Genomic DNA, 16442 nt, shown 5'->3' on the forward strand with positions numbered 1-16442 from the left:
CTGTATTATCACCATCACTTTCTGGGGTCTCTGAAATTCAGAAATTCAGACTATTATTTGCAAGTATCTCTTCAGACTGCAATAAGATATAGATAATGAAAGTTCAGTGACAGTCTGATGTTGTCACAGCATACTGGGAGACTGGAAAAATATACCTGCTTGGGTACTGAAAAGGTGAAGAAGCAGACAGCAAAAAAAAATAGACATAAAAAAACCCAGAGATCGTCTATGAAAGATATTGAGCTGAAATGTGGGAGTCCTGGGTTGTCTCCAGGTTCTGTCAGGAATTCTTCACACAAAGCCCTTAGTGAACCGCAAACTATCAGAAGTTAAAAAAGCTCCCACTGTTGGAATTCAGAAATTACACCATTGTATCTTCATTTTTCAAACTGAGGGTTTTAGACAACTTGTCTAATTATTCTCCCCTCTGAAAAATGGCAGCAGTATCTCTAAAGACAAACAAGAAAGAGGGGAAATACTACTACACCTAAAACACAGAGAAGTTTTGAGTCACAAAATGGAGAAAACTTAAGACAGACGTGATGAACTTACTACCCTGCTGATTTTAAAAACTGGAGGAGCAACTGTGTTCCCTCAATTTAGATATCAGCCTTTCAGAATCAACAAATAACTGAAATAAACATGCATAAATGCAGGGCTCCAGAAGCACTTTACTTGATTATCCGCTGGCTCATTCGAGGAAGAATTTACTATTATTTTCTTCTTCTTCCCCTTCCCAGAACCTAGGAAATCTCCATTTCATTTTGAAATTTTAAACATAACCATACAAATACTAGCAGAGGTGCCAAATACAAACATCTTTCAAAGCATTCCTTAAACTACATCACTGATTTACTGAGTTTCAGCAAGACCTGCATTATTTACATGTCGTATCACTGAATCCTTTTGCTTGCACTCTTTTGCCTCAAACATCTTCCTTATGTGATAGAAAACACATATATCAACATCTTTATTTCCACTATTTTATGAAAATAACTTCAAATAGAGGGTATTGTTCTACATGAACTATTGTTCAATATAGCTTACCTTCAAAAGTCCTCTGTGAAAGAAGGTTAAGCCTTTATAAAGCATAGCTATAGGCTGATTTTTGTTCAGTTCCAGTGAGTGCTGAAAATCTTCATGGGCTGTTGCATAATCCTATGACAAAGAAGATTTTAAATGACAGAGGAAGCACAATACAAATGAAGAGGAATACATACTTTTATTTTCATAGAAGTAAACTACAGTATTTTGCTAAATGAATGAAGTCAATCTTAGGTTTAAGCAGCAGTCATTATCAATCAGAACAAAGAATACACAATACACTTGCAACTTTTACTGTAGGAAGTGCTACATAAAATACAGGAAAGTAAATGGATAAATGGCAGGAAGCAAACAGCGAAATCAGAAGAATTAAGTAGGAAATCAGCTATCTAGGATTCACACAATCTTTGAAGATAAAGCTACTTGTTTTATTTAAAAGCATTAAGAGCAATACACAGAAATTACATGGCAAAATGGGATGTTGGCATTTTTGCAGGGTTTTTTTTGTTTTTCTGAGCGGTGTTTTGTCTTAAGCATTTAGAGCCATTACTGCCTTGGCCCTAAGTATCTTCCTTTTTTTAGACTGGTGTTTATCAACACTAATTAAATGCAGCCATAGGTTATAAATCAAGTCAAAGTCTTTATCCACATCCTACTCCTCAAAAGAATCTGGGGTGTACATGCAAGGTAGTTGTCCTCTGATTCTCTGCATTACATAGATTTGCAAATGAAATACTGAGAGAATACCTCTGAACTGTCAGAAAACCAGACACAGGAGAATCAGGGCTCTTGTTATTATATTGTTTTGGGTTTTTAAAACTAAATAGGAAAGAAGCTCTTGAACAAAAGTAACCACTAGCACAAAAGCTAACAAAATAATCAATGAAGTCCCCACAACCAGAGCCAAACAGAATTGCCAAAATCCACTAACCTCAGATATGAAGTAAAGGGTACCTCTGTGCCTGTAGAGCCTTGCTGATGGTTGTAGCTGAATAGCTTTGGTGAGATCAGATAGTGCCTCACTGATTCGTCCTAGTGGGGACAATATCTAAGAGTATAAAACCAAAGTACAGGTTAAAGCAGAAAGACTGAATAGATTTATAAGTGAAATATGAAGATTATTCCTTTCCATGTTCAGTTCTAATAAAATAATTCTATTTGCTAGAATAGGCTGGAAAGTTCCACTATAAATTTCAGTACTTATTGCTTTTAAACCCCTCAGAAAGAATGAATCTGAAAGAATTTTTCTCAAAACTATCAGTGTACACGAACATCACCAATAACATTTGCAGAAATCCAGCCTTCCAAATTAAAAACAAGTTGGTCAAAGCAAAATACTCAATTTCAAGCTATTTAAACATATTCATATGAAAATGTAATTATTCTCCTAAGCCTTATTTGAAAAAACATTCCCCCAATGGAAAATGGTCCATTTTCCAATTATTTGAATGCCTTTCAYATTTTTTGATCAAGGTTCACAAATGTACTACGAGATCATTACAAACATTAAAATTGTGAATATTATGGCAGTTACAATTTTAGGGTATGCTGACTTTAATATTTGTACTTTTGATTTGACTACAAAGCTGGTTCTTGGCATCCATTTTCTGTTATTTAGTTCACAAAACAAAACTTGATTTTCAAAATAAAAAATATATGTGGGTTGGAATGATCTTTAAATTACATGCACAAATATAAAACCAAAATATTTCATTTTTTATATATTTGGTATTTTAACAACTAGTACTAACAAGAAATTTACTAAGGTGACAATAAGTGCAAACAGTTAAGGCTCAAGTGATTTTTTGATGCATCTTATAAAAAAGCCCTAAACACAAATGATCTAGCTATAAAATATGTCAAAACTGAACACTGAAACAGAATATATGCCATTCTATTGGCTATAGTAACTCTACTTGGTCTAAGTCTTATTTTAAAACTAAATTGCACAAATTACAATGTTTGAGAGGAAATATGTACACTTTAAAATAAAGGACGAATGTTCAGAGAACACCAAGTTTTGGTCATTACATCAATTAAGTACAATTGGAAACACTGTATAATTGCAATTTCTCCAAAAATCTAAAAAGACACAAAAATGCTCACTTCTGCTCGTTGTTCAAATACTTCAGGATGATCTGGTTCCAGACTTATCACCCTACTGAGCTCAAACAGAGCAAGTTCAGCATTTTTCATATCCTGAAACGGAGAAAAATAAACAAGGTGAACAACTGTGCATATTTAGACTAATATACTCTCAAGATGAAGGACAGCTAGATTGGCTAAGAGTATGGAAAAGCCCTTCACACCTTTGCTAGTAACATCAAGATGCAGCATTCTGCAAACAGCTGGGAAAAAACACCTGTCTTCTACAAACAAGTAAAACAAACTTTGCTTGTATACATATTCTTTGTGTTGTACCTCTAATCATTTATTAATGATCATTTATTAATAATCATTTATTAATATAACTCTGTGAATATAATATATATAATTATATAATGTATGTATTATATATTATATATTATATAATTACATATGAATAATTAATATATAGTTAATAATAATTTATTAAATAATCATTTATTAATATAACTCTGTGAATAAACACTAGGTTTTTGGCTCTAGAGGTACGTTCCTTGGCAGCAAAGCTGGCTCAAGCTCCCACATGAAAACACACATTCACACTCACGGCCACCAGTGTTGCCATCAGCACTGTCTGCAACTTCATCCAACTAGCACCGATAAATGGGTTGATGTCAGCAACACCTTGCAATTTAAATTTTTTAATTGTTCTCAGTGAAGTATAGGATGGAAGTACTTACTTAATTAGAAAACAAATCAAAGATTATACAGCAACTTCTGTATTAGATTTCATTGACCTTCTTCTTCTTTCTCAAAGCAAATAAATTTTGTGCTTAATATCATTCTTTGTGTCTTGAAGGTGTCACTTACAAAAACTTTCATCAAGTGAAACTGTATCAGCACCTAGCTGAACTGAGAGAACAAACTCCTGATGATGTTAAAAACACGCAAGCAATACAGACTTCAAGCTCTTGTCAGCACCCCTGAAGAAATAAATATTCTGCACAAAGAATATTTTCAAGGAGTTATTCAAGTTTCTTTCTTCTAGAGTTCTAGCAACTATTCAATCATATTTCAACAGGCCACAAACTCAAACTACAATGATGTCCTGGTTTTACTCGGTCTGGTTTTTCCTGGTGGGGGGATGGGATCGGGAAAACACAAAGATGGTTCCTTTGACAGAGTTCTAGAAGCTTTCTCCTTCTTCTCCAGCAAAAGCCTTGCCCCCTATGTTTTAGAATCAATCCATTGTGGCTCTGAGGTTGATGTACAGGCTGCTGGTCAGGCCTGGGCCAATTGCACAAGCCAGTTACACCTCTGTGATGATGTATGGTCTTGTACTTAAGAATTCAAAACAAGATAGATTGCGGCCACCATTAGTTTTTTAGGTTGTTAGTATCACGCACTGGGGAAAGACAGAGGAGGAGGGTGAGGAGATGTATGGAAAAACAAATGGAGACCCAAGATCACAGTAAGGAGAAGATAGGTACTGCTGCTGAGGTGCTCGAACATGGAGAAAACAAGCTGTTCTCGAAAGGACTATTTCTTCAATGGGAGATCTATATAGAAAATAGAGGCCCTGCACCCAAGATAAAATCCTGGCTTTTGTGGACTGGACTGATCAGAAGCCAAAAAGGGGGAAGAGACTTGTCCCCCCTCACGTCTGAAGCAAGTTGATGCTTAGAAGAAATTGTGTTCTTTGGGGGAAGAGGTTATTCCCCCCTCTACCCGCCTGAAGGGAGTGGATGCTTAGAAGAAGATGTACTCTGCCAGGAGATTTGAGTGGCCTTGGAGGACTGTTTTCCTTTCTCCCACAAGGTAAAGAATCCTATGCCCTCAGCAGTTATACACTGGCTGTCTCTTGGGAAAAGAACTTCCACAGCTTGGAGCTGTAAGCACTCTTCTCCTATGATGCTGGACGATAATCGTAATGAGTAGTTTGATCTATGTGTAAACTTTCATCCCTGCCCCACTTGCACACGGGAAGGCATGGAGGGGTGGGGAAGTGCAACCTGGGAGAGGTTCCTGGAAAGAATAACAGGTGTCTTAAAATGTTAGTTTTTATTTCTTCTCCTTGTAAGTTTTTCCCTATCTCTGTTCCCCTCCCTGGTGCAGTAGTTTTTTAGTAGTTTCTAGTAATAAATCTACTTTGCAACTTAAGTTATTCAGCCTGTCTGATCATTTTCTAGAGCATATATGTATCTATCTCTCAATTATGTTATGTTATCTAAAAGCCGTAAATTTTAGCATTAATTGGGCTTTTGCTCTCCCTTCTGCCTCTCCGGTGGGGGGTAGGGAACGTCGTTGGGTCCTTTGGCTTTCAGTCAAGCTCAAACCACGACAAAGGACTCATAAATTTACTTCTGCTAAAGAAGTTGTTTGAGCAGTAACTGTAAGTATTTCAACTAAGTAATTTAACTTTGACATTTTTTTTAACAAATTAAAGGTGGTATACTTACCAAGAGGCACAAGCAATCAAAAAGCAATATGAAGTCTACTGTATTGGAAGAGCTGACAATGTTTCCAAGTTGCAGTAAAAGATATTTTCATTTCCAAATACAGATTAGATGTGGAGATGAATTCAGTGGGACTTCATAAACCTGTCTCTCAGAGGTAAGACTCTGCCTGTTATCTTAATAGACAATTCTTTCAGGAAGCTGCAGCTCACAGCCTCACTATCTACTACTCTCAGAAGTGCCTGTCTTCTTTGGCACTCTTATGTCATGCTGCTTTACTTCCACAGTCTCACAAAGCAAATGTACCCATGGCTTGAGTAGTGTGATCTACTAGATCCCTTTATGTTATACAGTGCACCTGCCAAGGGAGTGACTCATCATGGAAGCAGGACAGCACAAAGACTTGTTGGATATTAATTCAAATAATTATCTACTCACATGAAGTCCTTTTTTTCCATATGCTATCCCTCGTCCATAAATTGCACTAACCAGCTCTGGTTCTTCCTGTTAAATAATTAAAATATTAATTTGTGGTGTGGGGTTTTTGGCTTCTTCAAAATGTATTTAATTCCAGTTGATCTAAAGTAGTAAGCAATGAACAATCACAGCTGCCAGGCAAAGAAATTTATTGTCTTACAGTCTATAGTTTCATATGCTCACAATTTCCAATTCAATTTAATGGAATTGTTCGGGAGTATTTTCTGGTAAAAGAGACAAAGTGCAGTTATTGCACAAGTGACCACCGCCCAGAAGCTATTACACGGTATACATTAGAAAGGACTACAATACACAGTATTCATTAGAATACTCTGCTACCCAAACTGCATGGGTTGTTACCTTACTGGTAATTACATAAGTTCTTTTGTCTCATGTCACTGAGATGATAAAAACCATACAATTAGGACACCCAAAGCTTACTTTCTATGTAATTTAAATCTGAGTTTTAAAATTAATTTTTGAAATCAGACACTATGACATCCTGATGAAATTTGTATTTAGACAGCAACTAAAACCAGAAGTATTCTGGTTCTGCAAAATTTAAGCCAAATTTCCTTGGGTTAGATTTAATTTCGTTCTAAGAGTATGCTTATGTTTGGATGGAAAAAAAATGAACAAAAAGCAGAATAATTACACTCATTGTAAAATCCTTACTTTAGTATTTATTTTATTAAAAGCCATATGTGGCAATGGATAATTTAATCAAGTTTTTTCTTGGGGTCCAAGCAGAAAACTTACCTGCAGCATTGTCGAAAAATGTCGTATAGCTTCATCATACAAGCCGTTGCCAATCAACATGTAAGCAATTGCTAACAAAACATTAAAAAGGTAAATTAAAAAAAAATCTGAGTTGTTTTAATATTAAGTATTACCAAATTGTACAATGTTCAAGTTGCTACACTGCAGTGAAGATTAAAATAGTCACAGGATTCCCAAACCGCCACCAAAATGACATGACTTCCCTCAACCATTACCTAGCATTCATTAATTAGTCAATTCATACTGTGCTCTTCAGAGCTGTTTTGGGGTTTTGCTATTTGTTTGTGGTTTTTTTTCTTAATTTTCACAAATTCTCCAGGGAAGAGCCCATGTTTCCTTCTAAAATAATTAGAATCAGGAAAGGTACTATGATCCAAATACCATAGCTCTAGATGCTTTCTCAGTTAAAAGTACACCTGGCTATCACTAACATTTTTTGACAATTCCATTAGGGAACTCCTACTTGTTTATACACATGTTGCTAACTTTATCAGCTAACAGTAAGTTTCTCCTTCATTTGAATTTACTAGAAATACCTCAACTAAACTGATTTCATTATTCACAAAAACGAAACTGAAAAACAATTGAGTCTTTACCTATGCTACAATTATGAAAAGCTTTAAAATTCTAGCACGTCTCCCATTTTGGAATAGAAGCCAAGTGTTTGAAAATGAAATAGACTGTTAGAAATATGTTCCTGTAATCTCCACAAGATATAAAACTACAGTCAAATCACAGGACTGGAAAGCTGTAGCTAAGCTTGCATGACTGAAGTTCAGTTCTGACAGACGAATATCTCAAGATTGTCTCATTTTGCAGTTTTAATCTCTCAGAGTTTTTAACTGTGGCCTAAGCTCTGTCTACACTGCCAACAAATCCCAGTATCTTGAAGACCACAGCTATGAAAGTTACAGAGAACTCTTCCCCAGGCAGTTTGTTCAAACAGCTGGCAGTTGAATTAAGAACAAGATTTCACCTTTCCCCACTTATAATGAATTTAGTAGTCATCCAAACAGAACGGAAGAGGCGCCTCTTAGCTTAACTATTTATTAAAACATGAGAAGAGACAAATAAGCCAGTTAAAGGTATTTTTAATAGGACACAGACACTTATCTTTCATGCAGGCAGAGCCATATTGTCTTGGCAGTGTTGCTAAGTATGGCTCATTAAAGAAGGAAAACAGTTAAATGAAAGAGAAATAAGAATGTATTTAATTCAGAGCTTGTCTCATATTCAGAGCATTTATATTATAAAGAAGGAAATATCTGTGTGCAATATAAGCTTTTTTCTCAACACATAAAAAGCTTCACTTGGCACAAATGCATAGTATTGCCAAAAAAGGGAAGAAATGGGCAGAGTAGAGGACAGGATGAAGAGCTTTTGAATTTTCCTCATTTCATTCTTCTCCAAGACTATACAATTATTAGTATCATCTTTAGGGTTCCAATCCCAGAACACAGAAAAGCTGGCATGTAAAATATAATCAACTCAACCATTCCAGTATTAAGGAAAAAAGTGGAGGAAGCAAGACAATGATGACTTATATTGTCACTCAATTGTCTTGCTCATAACAACTGCATTTTGTTTATAAAAGATGCTTGGCAAAATGCGGGAGGTCATGAACTATGTCTGTAAAACTACGGTAAGTGGTTGACAGCTAGTGGTTGATACACTCCCAGTTTCTTTTTAAATGATGTATTTTTTTCTTAATCTTTAATATTACAAAATTACTAGTAACTATATCATAATGAAAAATCTAATGGTTAACAATGGTGCATTAGACAAAATATTTCAGTACCAACATTGCTTTGGAAGGCTGCCTATATTCTGTATTACTTTTCCTCAGAAGACTTAAAAGTAACACACAAAAACAAGAAGGATGCAGGCTTCTCACACCATGACATCCTTAGACTAAAGTGGGTACCTAGGTGCCAGCCTACATGCCAAATATGAGGACAGAGACATTTCCAAGTCTACAGAATAGATACTAAAAATATCAGATATTTTTTAGCTGAACAGAAGTCTGGTATTCTTTGTGGGATTCTACAATCGTGCTAAGTAATCTAGGAATATAAAAAAACTACTAAGCCCCCAAACTTTCCTTCATAAATCCATGACATTATGTCAACAAAAAACTACTTAATTAAGTTCACTAGAGGGGAATAAAATCTCCCTTTGCTTTTATATAAAAGATGGCCTGCTGCCTTCTTTGACATACATCCTCAACAATCTCTTTGCTGCCTCATAATACCTCTGCATTTAAGGAAGCAGGGCAATTCCTTTCTCAGGTCCTTTGAGAAAAGTATTTCCTGTTCATTTATTTGCCTTCACATTTTTTTGTGCTTAGTGTGCTTTGAAAAAATATCAAGTAGTAGCCTAGCACATAATTCAGAAAGCCTTCCTGCTGCTTATAAGTGTTGGTGGGAGGAGCGTGGAGAGATGAAGCAGATCCAAGATCTATGCTTTATAGAAAGCGTATAACATTGGTAACATTTTCTGGATGTTTAAACAGTTTCAGTCAAAAGTAATGACAGAAAATGGGGAACAGAAAGTAGCTGAGCATGTTAAAAGGGACTTAATCGGAATTATTTTTGAACATCTGCTTAAGCAGACATGGTGAAGAATTTTAGTGAAGAAAGCAGGAAAGATTGTTAGCAACAGAGATATTTGCTTTATACAACCAGAGAAAACTTGCTGTTTCTCCATATTTATTAAGATCTGAAGTTAACATACCACTTCAATCATTAATTTTCAAAACATTCAGTGCTAATAATTTGCACATCATTCACCCACACAAACCTTATATAAAGCATCTTACCTAATTCTTCATTTGTGTTGTCATTATCAGTAGCAAATGGAAATCGTTTTTGCTCTGCAAGCAACTTTGCTTGATTCTGTAAAACATCACATTTTTAAGTGCTCAGCAAACAACACAGAACTCACAGAAAATCCATGTCTTAAATCCTTAAGAGATTGCCTTACACCACAAGCCTCTCTTCAGTCATATGCTGCTGCTTTCCACTCTTAACTTAAGGGTAACTAAACCTCAGAAAGAACATCGTCAGCATTTCACCAGTGGCTGATGTCTCTGTAGTGTATCTGCTTAAGATGAAGTTTCGGAAGTCTTTTTAAGACATTTTGCAAGTCATTTACTTCATTTGAAAGTTAATACTCTTTACCCCATAATTCCTTTGTCTCCTGCAAAGGGAAGGGGACCACAGAAGATTAAAACACTGAAAATAAACACTGAGAAGAATATCACTCCATCAATATTAAAAAGTTTAACTTCAAAATGCCATACTAAAGAGCCTGCCCTTTTAACACAGACATTCTATCAATCCTATATTTTGTTCAAACTGTAGCCTTATCTAGGAAATCTGTTCCCTAAATAACACATCTCTAGGAACCAATATTGTCAAACACAGCCCTCAGAAATATAGAAATATTCAACTCTGTTTATTTTCCCATGTATTTTCCATAGACAATTGTAAGCCTACCAGAGTAGTTTTTGTTAGAAAAATACAAGATGTTCATTTAAATCAACAGGTCCTTCAATTTTTCCAGAAACAAGTGGGAAAAAGAACATCTCCCTCCTTTCAATTCTCTTCTTTCAATTCAACTAAATATCTAATTTCCTCTACCATTCTCCTTTCAGGTTGTTTTGCCTGTCCAAAGAAAAGCAGCCACATTACCTGCGTCCATGACACTCATATATCTACAAAGAGCAAAAGTAACTGGTCAAATCCCATTTCACAATGTCTGCCCTGTGTTTCTAATGATAAAGAGAACGTTTGGTCTGCCCTAAAAACTTGAGTATTTTGTAGCGCATGAATGATTAGCAAATGGATTTTACAAACCTTTTCTTAAATTGCAATTAAGGGTGATACAAGAGCTCTACATTACATCATAACACTCTGCAAATTGTTACTCCACCTCTACAGAGTGCAGCAGTTATTTCAGTTATAGAAAAAAGCTATTTAAAAAACAGCACAAAAACGAGCAGGGTTCAAACAGCAGGTTCAAGAAAACTAAATTTCCATTACAATCCATATGCATTTACAAACACAATCTTTTTATATCATCAATGGTCTTTGTGCAATTTCTAGAAAAAAAAAATTTTCAGAATTTTTCAGGTTAACACTTAAGTACAAAACACTGTTCTTTTATAATTGTCTTAAAATTAGGAAAAACAAAACATTTTTAGTAACGTACAACCTTTCTTCCTTTTTGGTGGATTTATCAAAAAAGAGGTCTACACATCTTTGTCTGCAGACATAAGATATAGCAAGATTCCATACTGGGTACCGGAAAATAAGCTACAAGCAAAAGAATCAAGCATTACAGTAATTTCCCTTGGATTACTGAGCTGCATGTGACAGCAAGAGAAGTACCACTATCTCATCTGTAGTGTTATTACAGAGAAACAGAACAGTTGGGGTGGCAGAGAAAGTGGTTTCACACTTCCCCAACAAACTCTGAATTCAGGTACAGGTTACATATCCTGCAACTCTACACCCAAAAAACTGTCAGTCATTCTGCCTTCAAGAAATGAGAAAATTTTCATCACAGCACAATACCTAAAAGGTTTAACTGTTGCTCTCTTTAAAATAACCTTTTTTTTTTTAAATGGGGAAATTTCTTCCCAACAAATACACATTTCACTGCATTAGAAAGAATTGCTGGTACTATTGGACTAGACTAGATAGAAGACCTGACCAATATATGATGATGTCAAAGGAAAGTATTCAAGTTAAATAATTGGCTTGGTGGATTTGCAGTATCGTAGTTTAAATTCCAAATACCACCTTTGGAGAAGTTGCTGCCGATTATAATATAGTTTCCAAGCTCCCTCACAGCCAATAATTTCTAAAAATTTGCCAATGCTTCTTTGCATATTTACATGGAAATCATCTGAAGATTTTCAACACCTGTACTTTACTGAACTGAAGACCCAACATCAAACCTGTGTTCTGACGTAGGCTGAAGATTATATTTGTTTAAGAACAAAGGCTAAGAGTAGTGTTGCAAGCAAATGCAAATTCCAAAATAATCCTCTTGAAGTCTCTCTACCAGGAAATATTCTTCTTTTATTAGAATATTATTCACATGCCAAATCTGTATTATATTTGGTGAAATACCATCTGAACCTCTCTTATCTCTGCACAATGTTATTTATGTAGCAACTACAAGTCATTATTCCTACTCTTACACGTTTTGTCTAAACCTCACGAATTTAATCTGGGTAGAAAATAAAGCACCTCCCCCTTTCCCCCTTTTACAGGCATAGCCCCTGCACCACTAAAAAAAAACAATCAGTTGACTTATTGAGGTGAAGATTAGCTCCCTGTGACAACATCAGCTACAATTAATTGACAGCCATAGAGACTCATGATAGAGCAGTACAAAGTAATTTTTGCACTTTCATGTTCAATTTGAGTTCATTCATACTTAAGCCTTTTGGGCACCTATGCCTACTGATTAAGAGATTCTACTTGCCGTTATTTTCCTAAGCTTCATTATAACTAGTTATGCAGCTGAAGTGATCTGGGACTTCAACAATCTATTAAAATAGCTTCGTACATTATATTCTTGAAAACATACCAGAATATTTTCTGTGTTCAGAGAAAGCACAGATTCACAAGACAATGACCCTCCTACATCACAATCCGATTCATGGAAGTGCAAAAATGATGAATCTGGGTGAAAAGAGAAAAAATACCTTTAGGAACTCATAGAGGAACATATATGTTCTATTAGCACATCTTACATTTCCTCATGTTCAGCTGAAGTTTCCCCACTGGGCACCCCACATGAAGCACATTTTCCCCTCAGCATTATATCCACACAGCCAGGTAAGCAATAGTTCATATGACAGTTTTATATAATTAGTTTTATCCCTACTTATGCTTATGCTTTTGGCTAAAAATAGATGAAAAAAAACCTAGAAAAATGAGAAAGAGGTAAAAAAGGAGGAAGGTAGAAGCAAATAACAAAAGCTTGGGATAGGCATGTCCCCTTTCAGTATTACAATTCCATTTTCATGCCCAAGAAATAACAGATAAAATTATCACTCCAGTCCCAGAGAGGAAAATAAATAGAACAGACTATACAAAAGTAGGGAAAAAGCTGTTGGAAATCCAGGAAACAGAGGTATGAAGACTGTAAGAAACAGCCAGAATAGTGAACTGTAATTGACAGGACATATAAAAAGATATGCTTCTAAGAATGTCATTACAAACAGTGTAAGATTGATTCATTCTATAAAAAGTCAAACAAAGCTTGCTGGCATAGTAAAGTTTAAGATACCGAACAAACAAAAAAGTAATAAACCAGCAACACCCCCTCAGACTGATAGACTGCACAGGGCACTATTTCCTCTATATGGTGCTTTTAATTCCTATTCCAACAGAATTGTTAACTTTTGAATCCTTAGATCCTAAAGGTTCTACTACCTTTAAATATTTCAAGAGTAAACAAGAAAAAGCAAACATACAGTATTACGTCTTTGAATCCATGTCACTATCAAATTTTATCACCTCCCTTGATGTTTGTAAATCTAAACGTGATGCTAAGTTTGAAAGGCTGGGGTGCAGCGTGTGCTCTTTTATTTTGACTTAAGGACTACAGTTAGTTAATTCCCTATATTTCACAAACACAGAGCTAAAAGAGAAAAAGAAACAGTCTTCTTATAAAGAGAAGTCAAATAGCATCTAAAATCATTCCCTGGAAATAGGAACTTGGATCTATGTTGAGCCACAAATGACAACCAGTGGGAGAAGTTTCACAACCAAAGTAAGAGTGGTAAAAAGCAGAAGGTCAAAGTTTAAAATCAGAAAGTCCTGTGAGAAGAGTGGCAAACCACTCATGGTTTCCAAAAAGAGCATTGCCAGCATGAGGTTTCAGCCCTGCCCTTTGTTCTTTTCATTAGCCAAGCCCTCTGTGCTATGGCAGTGTAATTACCACATTATTCTTTCCTGTTGGTGCTCGTAAATCACTGACTTAACTGTTTTGCCTGCAGACTCACTGAGAAATTTTCTTTTCAGAAACCAAAACAAAGAGGTGCAGGCACGGCCTACCTCTGGAATAATTTTATGCACAACAAGGATTTAGTGAAGCAATTTTTTTATAAGGTGCTAGGGAATAAGACAGCCAAGCCACAAGCTTGACACAAGCTACAGCAGGGAAAGGATCCTCAAATCTTGCAGTTCCTGAGGAAACAAACTGCTTTATTCATATGGAAAAATGGATCTGCCTTTGTCTGCAACTCAGATACAACCAAAATTGTATCACATTAACAACTTCATGAAAAGCCAGAAACACCAACCAGAGAAATTACTTTGAACCTTGCAGTAGGCTACAAGAAAAACTATTTGTGACCAAAAAATTCTCAGCTTCTGCACAAGCTGTACTAAAACACAGACCAAGAGCTTAAGCGAATTTTTCAACTGGCAATTAATTTAGTCCTAATATTTAAATAGCAAGGAATGAATTGGAATACAGCTATTTCAAGGTAGGTATGTTGTCCTGTAAACAAGAGCTATCTTATTATCAGTGCATGCAAGATACCTGAGGTAACTCATGATTTAAGCAGAATTCCTTCTTTCAATCCTAGTTGCACTGGTTTCTTTAAAAGAACATCTGCCATTGAATCAAAATCTAACCTTCCAAATACACCTCTGAAAGAGAATCCTGAGTCAATCATTCATATCAGGTCCAGTAATAATGTAATCAAGTACTTTGCCATTCATTAACTTGTAGGGTGCACAAATTTTTATCTCAACACTGGGTGAAAGTCTTCTTGTTTTATGCTTAAGCTTGAATAATTTGTAGCAATGGTTATCTGAGATAAGTTACACAACCTGATTTAGTGTTTACGCACTAAGGTTCTCAGCCACTGTAGCCACAAACACACAAAAGTGGTGATAAAAACTAATCAAAGAACTTTAAATGTGAAGACAAAAGCCCATACATAGAGCAGGGTGAAGATAAGAAAATACACAGATGCAGGAAACTCGTAAGAAGTTACTTACACAAAGTCTGTAAGTCAAGTAGATAACTCTGGCTTTATGTTAGTTAGGGACCATGGTAATTGTTGATATGACCACACGCTTTACAAAATAAAGAGACGAAAAAAAATCACAAAATCATGCTGACAGATAAGTCATGACACATCACTGGTTATTCTCTTCTACATAATTTAGTGCCACATTCCAAGGAATTGATATACTTTTTTCTTCATCTGTATTATGTGTACGTTGTGGTTCAGACTGGCATTTTTGTCTGGCTCATTCATAGCATGCTCAAGATCAATGATCACAACAGATTAAGCCACATGATCCATATGCAAAAGATACTCAAGTACATAAAAATAGTTTTACTATGCCCGTATTACATGCCATCAATTAATTTTAAAAAGAGCAGATGTGCTGCCTAAACTTGGCACTCATAATGAGAAGCATCCAGTTGGCCACCAAAATACAAATTGTAGCTGAAAATAAATCAAGCCAACTCACTGAATCACAGAATTGATAGGGTTGGAAGAAACCGATGGAGATCATCCAGTCCAACTCTCCCTGTCAAGGCACGGTCACCTCGAGCAAGTGACACAGGGGCATGCACCTTAAACAGTGCTCTACCACCCTCCACATAAAGTTCTTCTTCAAGCTGAAGTGGAACTACCTTGTGCTTTAGTTTACGGCCACTGCTCCTTGTCCAGTCTCTGGGCATCACTGAAAAGTCTGGCACCATCCTCTTAACACTCGCCTCTGAGAAACTTGTATACATCAATGAGAAGCCCTCTCAGTCTTTTTTTATTCTCCGAAGAAGCCCAGCTCCCGCAGTCTCTCTTCGTAAGAAAGATACTCCAGACGTCCGGACCCTCTCCAACAGCTCCTTAACTTATACTGAGGAACTCAATAATGTGACCTCAAGGTGCTAGCACGTTCCCATACTACTGAGTGCAGGAATTAGAAAGCGTACATCCAGGTGATGCGCAAGGCAGGTGAATGGGGCAGCAGCGGTCTTCCCGTGTGATACCGAGGGCCTGCCCATCCCGGGGTGAGAGCTTTCCCTCGGCTCGCTGCTACAGCCTTTGGCTCAGCGCCACACAGCGGCGCGGGGCGGCTCGGGGGTGCAGCTCACACGCGAAATGCCACCCTGTGAGTCAGCTAAGCGGCAGGAGGGCGCACAGCTGAGGGGCCGCCGGCAACCCGCATCCCCCTACCGCCCACCACCACCGCCCCCGGCCGCCGGCCCAGCGGCCTCGTCACCGCCGCGCGGGGGCTGCGGGCGGTCATCGCGGCGACGCCCCCGACTCACCGCACTCGGCCGAGTACTGCTCCGCCCACTCCCCCAGTGTGCCGTGGCGCTGCCGGTGCCGCTCCTGCTGGAACAGGGACAGCGCCGGGTAGCGCTCGGTGAGGGCGAGCGCAGCCCGGGCCAGCAGGGCCAGCGCGGTCAGCGGCACCCACAAACCCCACGCCAACGCGCCGGCAGGTGCCATCTTCACAGCACGCAGGCGCGCCGCCCCGGCCGGGAACACAGGGTGCCTCCACTACCCCTCCCACGGGGCTGCCGCCGTACTGCCCCCTGGGACATGGA

General features: G+C 37.4%; 1 protein-coding gene across 7 annotated transcripts in view; it reads right to left on the reverse strand.

Annotated features, from left to right (window-relative positions):
* TTC13 (tetratricopeptide repeat domain 13) overlaps nucleotides 1-16381 on the reverse strand; it is a 43690-nt gene extending 27309 nt beyond the window's left edge. For 6 of the 7 annotated variants that reach the window (XR_008965829.1, XR_008965828.1, XR_008965830.1 and 3 more), the window contains exons 1-8: nucleotides 16161-16381; nucleotides 12444-12538; nucleotides 9661-9736; nucleotides 6822-6892; nucleotides 6024-6089; nucleotides 3151-3243; nucleotides 1976-2092; nucleotides 1048-1158 (exon numbers count right to left, since the gene is read on the reverse strand). Coding sequence is in view for 3 of the 7 variants with exons in the window: in XM_057373628.1 (XP_057229611.1) it covers nucleotides 1048-1158; nucleotides 1976-2092; nucleotides 3151-3243; nucleotides 6024-6089; nucleotides 6822-6892; nucleotides 9661-9736; nucleotides 12444-12538; nucleotides 16161-16344 (813 nt within the window). In the remaining 4 variants the exon portion in view is untranslated. The remainder of the gene's footprint in view (nucleotides 1-1047; nucleotides 1159-1975; nucleotides 2093-3150; nucleotides 3244-6023; nucleotides 6090-6821; nucleotides 6893-9660; nucleotides 9737-12443; nucleotides 12539-16160) is intronic. The other variant, XM_057373629.1, reaches the window with a different exon arrangement.
* Nucleotides 16382-16442: the final 61 nt, after the last annotated feature.

Source organism: Malurus melanocephalus, unplaced genomic scaffold (genome assembly GCF_030028575.1).
Source record: "Malurus melanocephalus ecotype Western Australia unplaced genomic scaffold, MMel_1.1 scaffold_203, whole genome shotgun sequence".
Classification (NCBI taxonomy): domain Eukaryota; kingdom Metazoa; phylum Chordata; class Aves; order Passeriformes; family Maluridae; genus Malurus; species Malurus melanocephalus.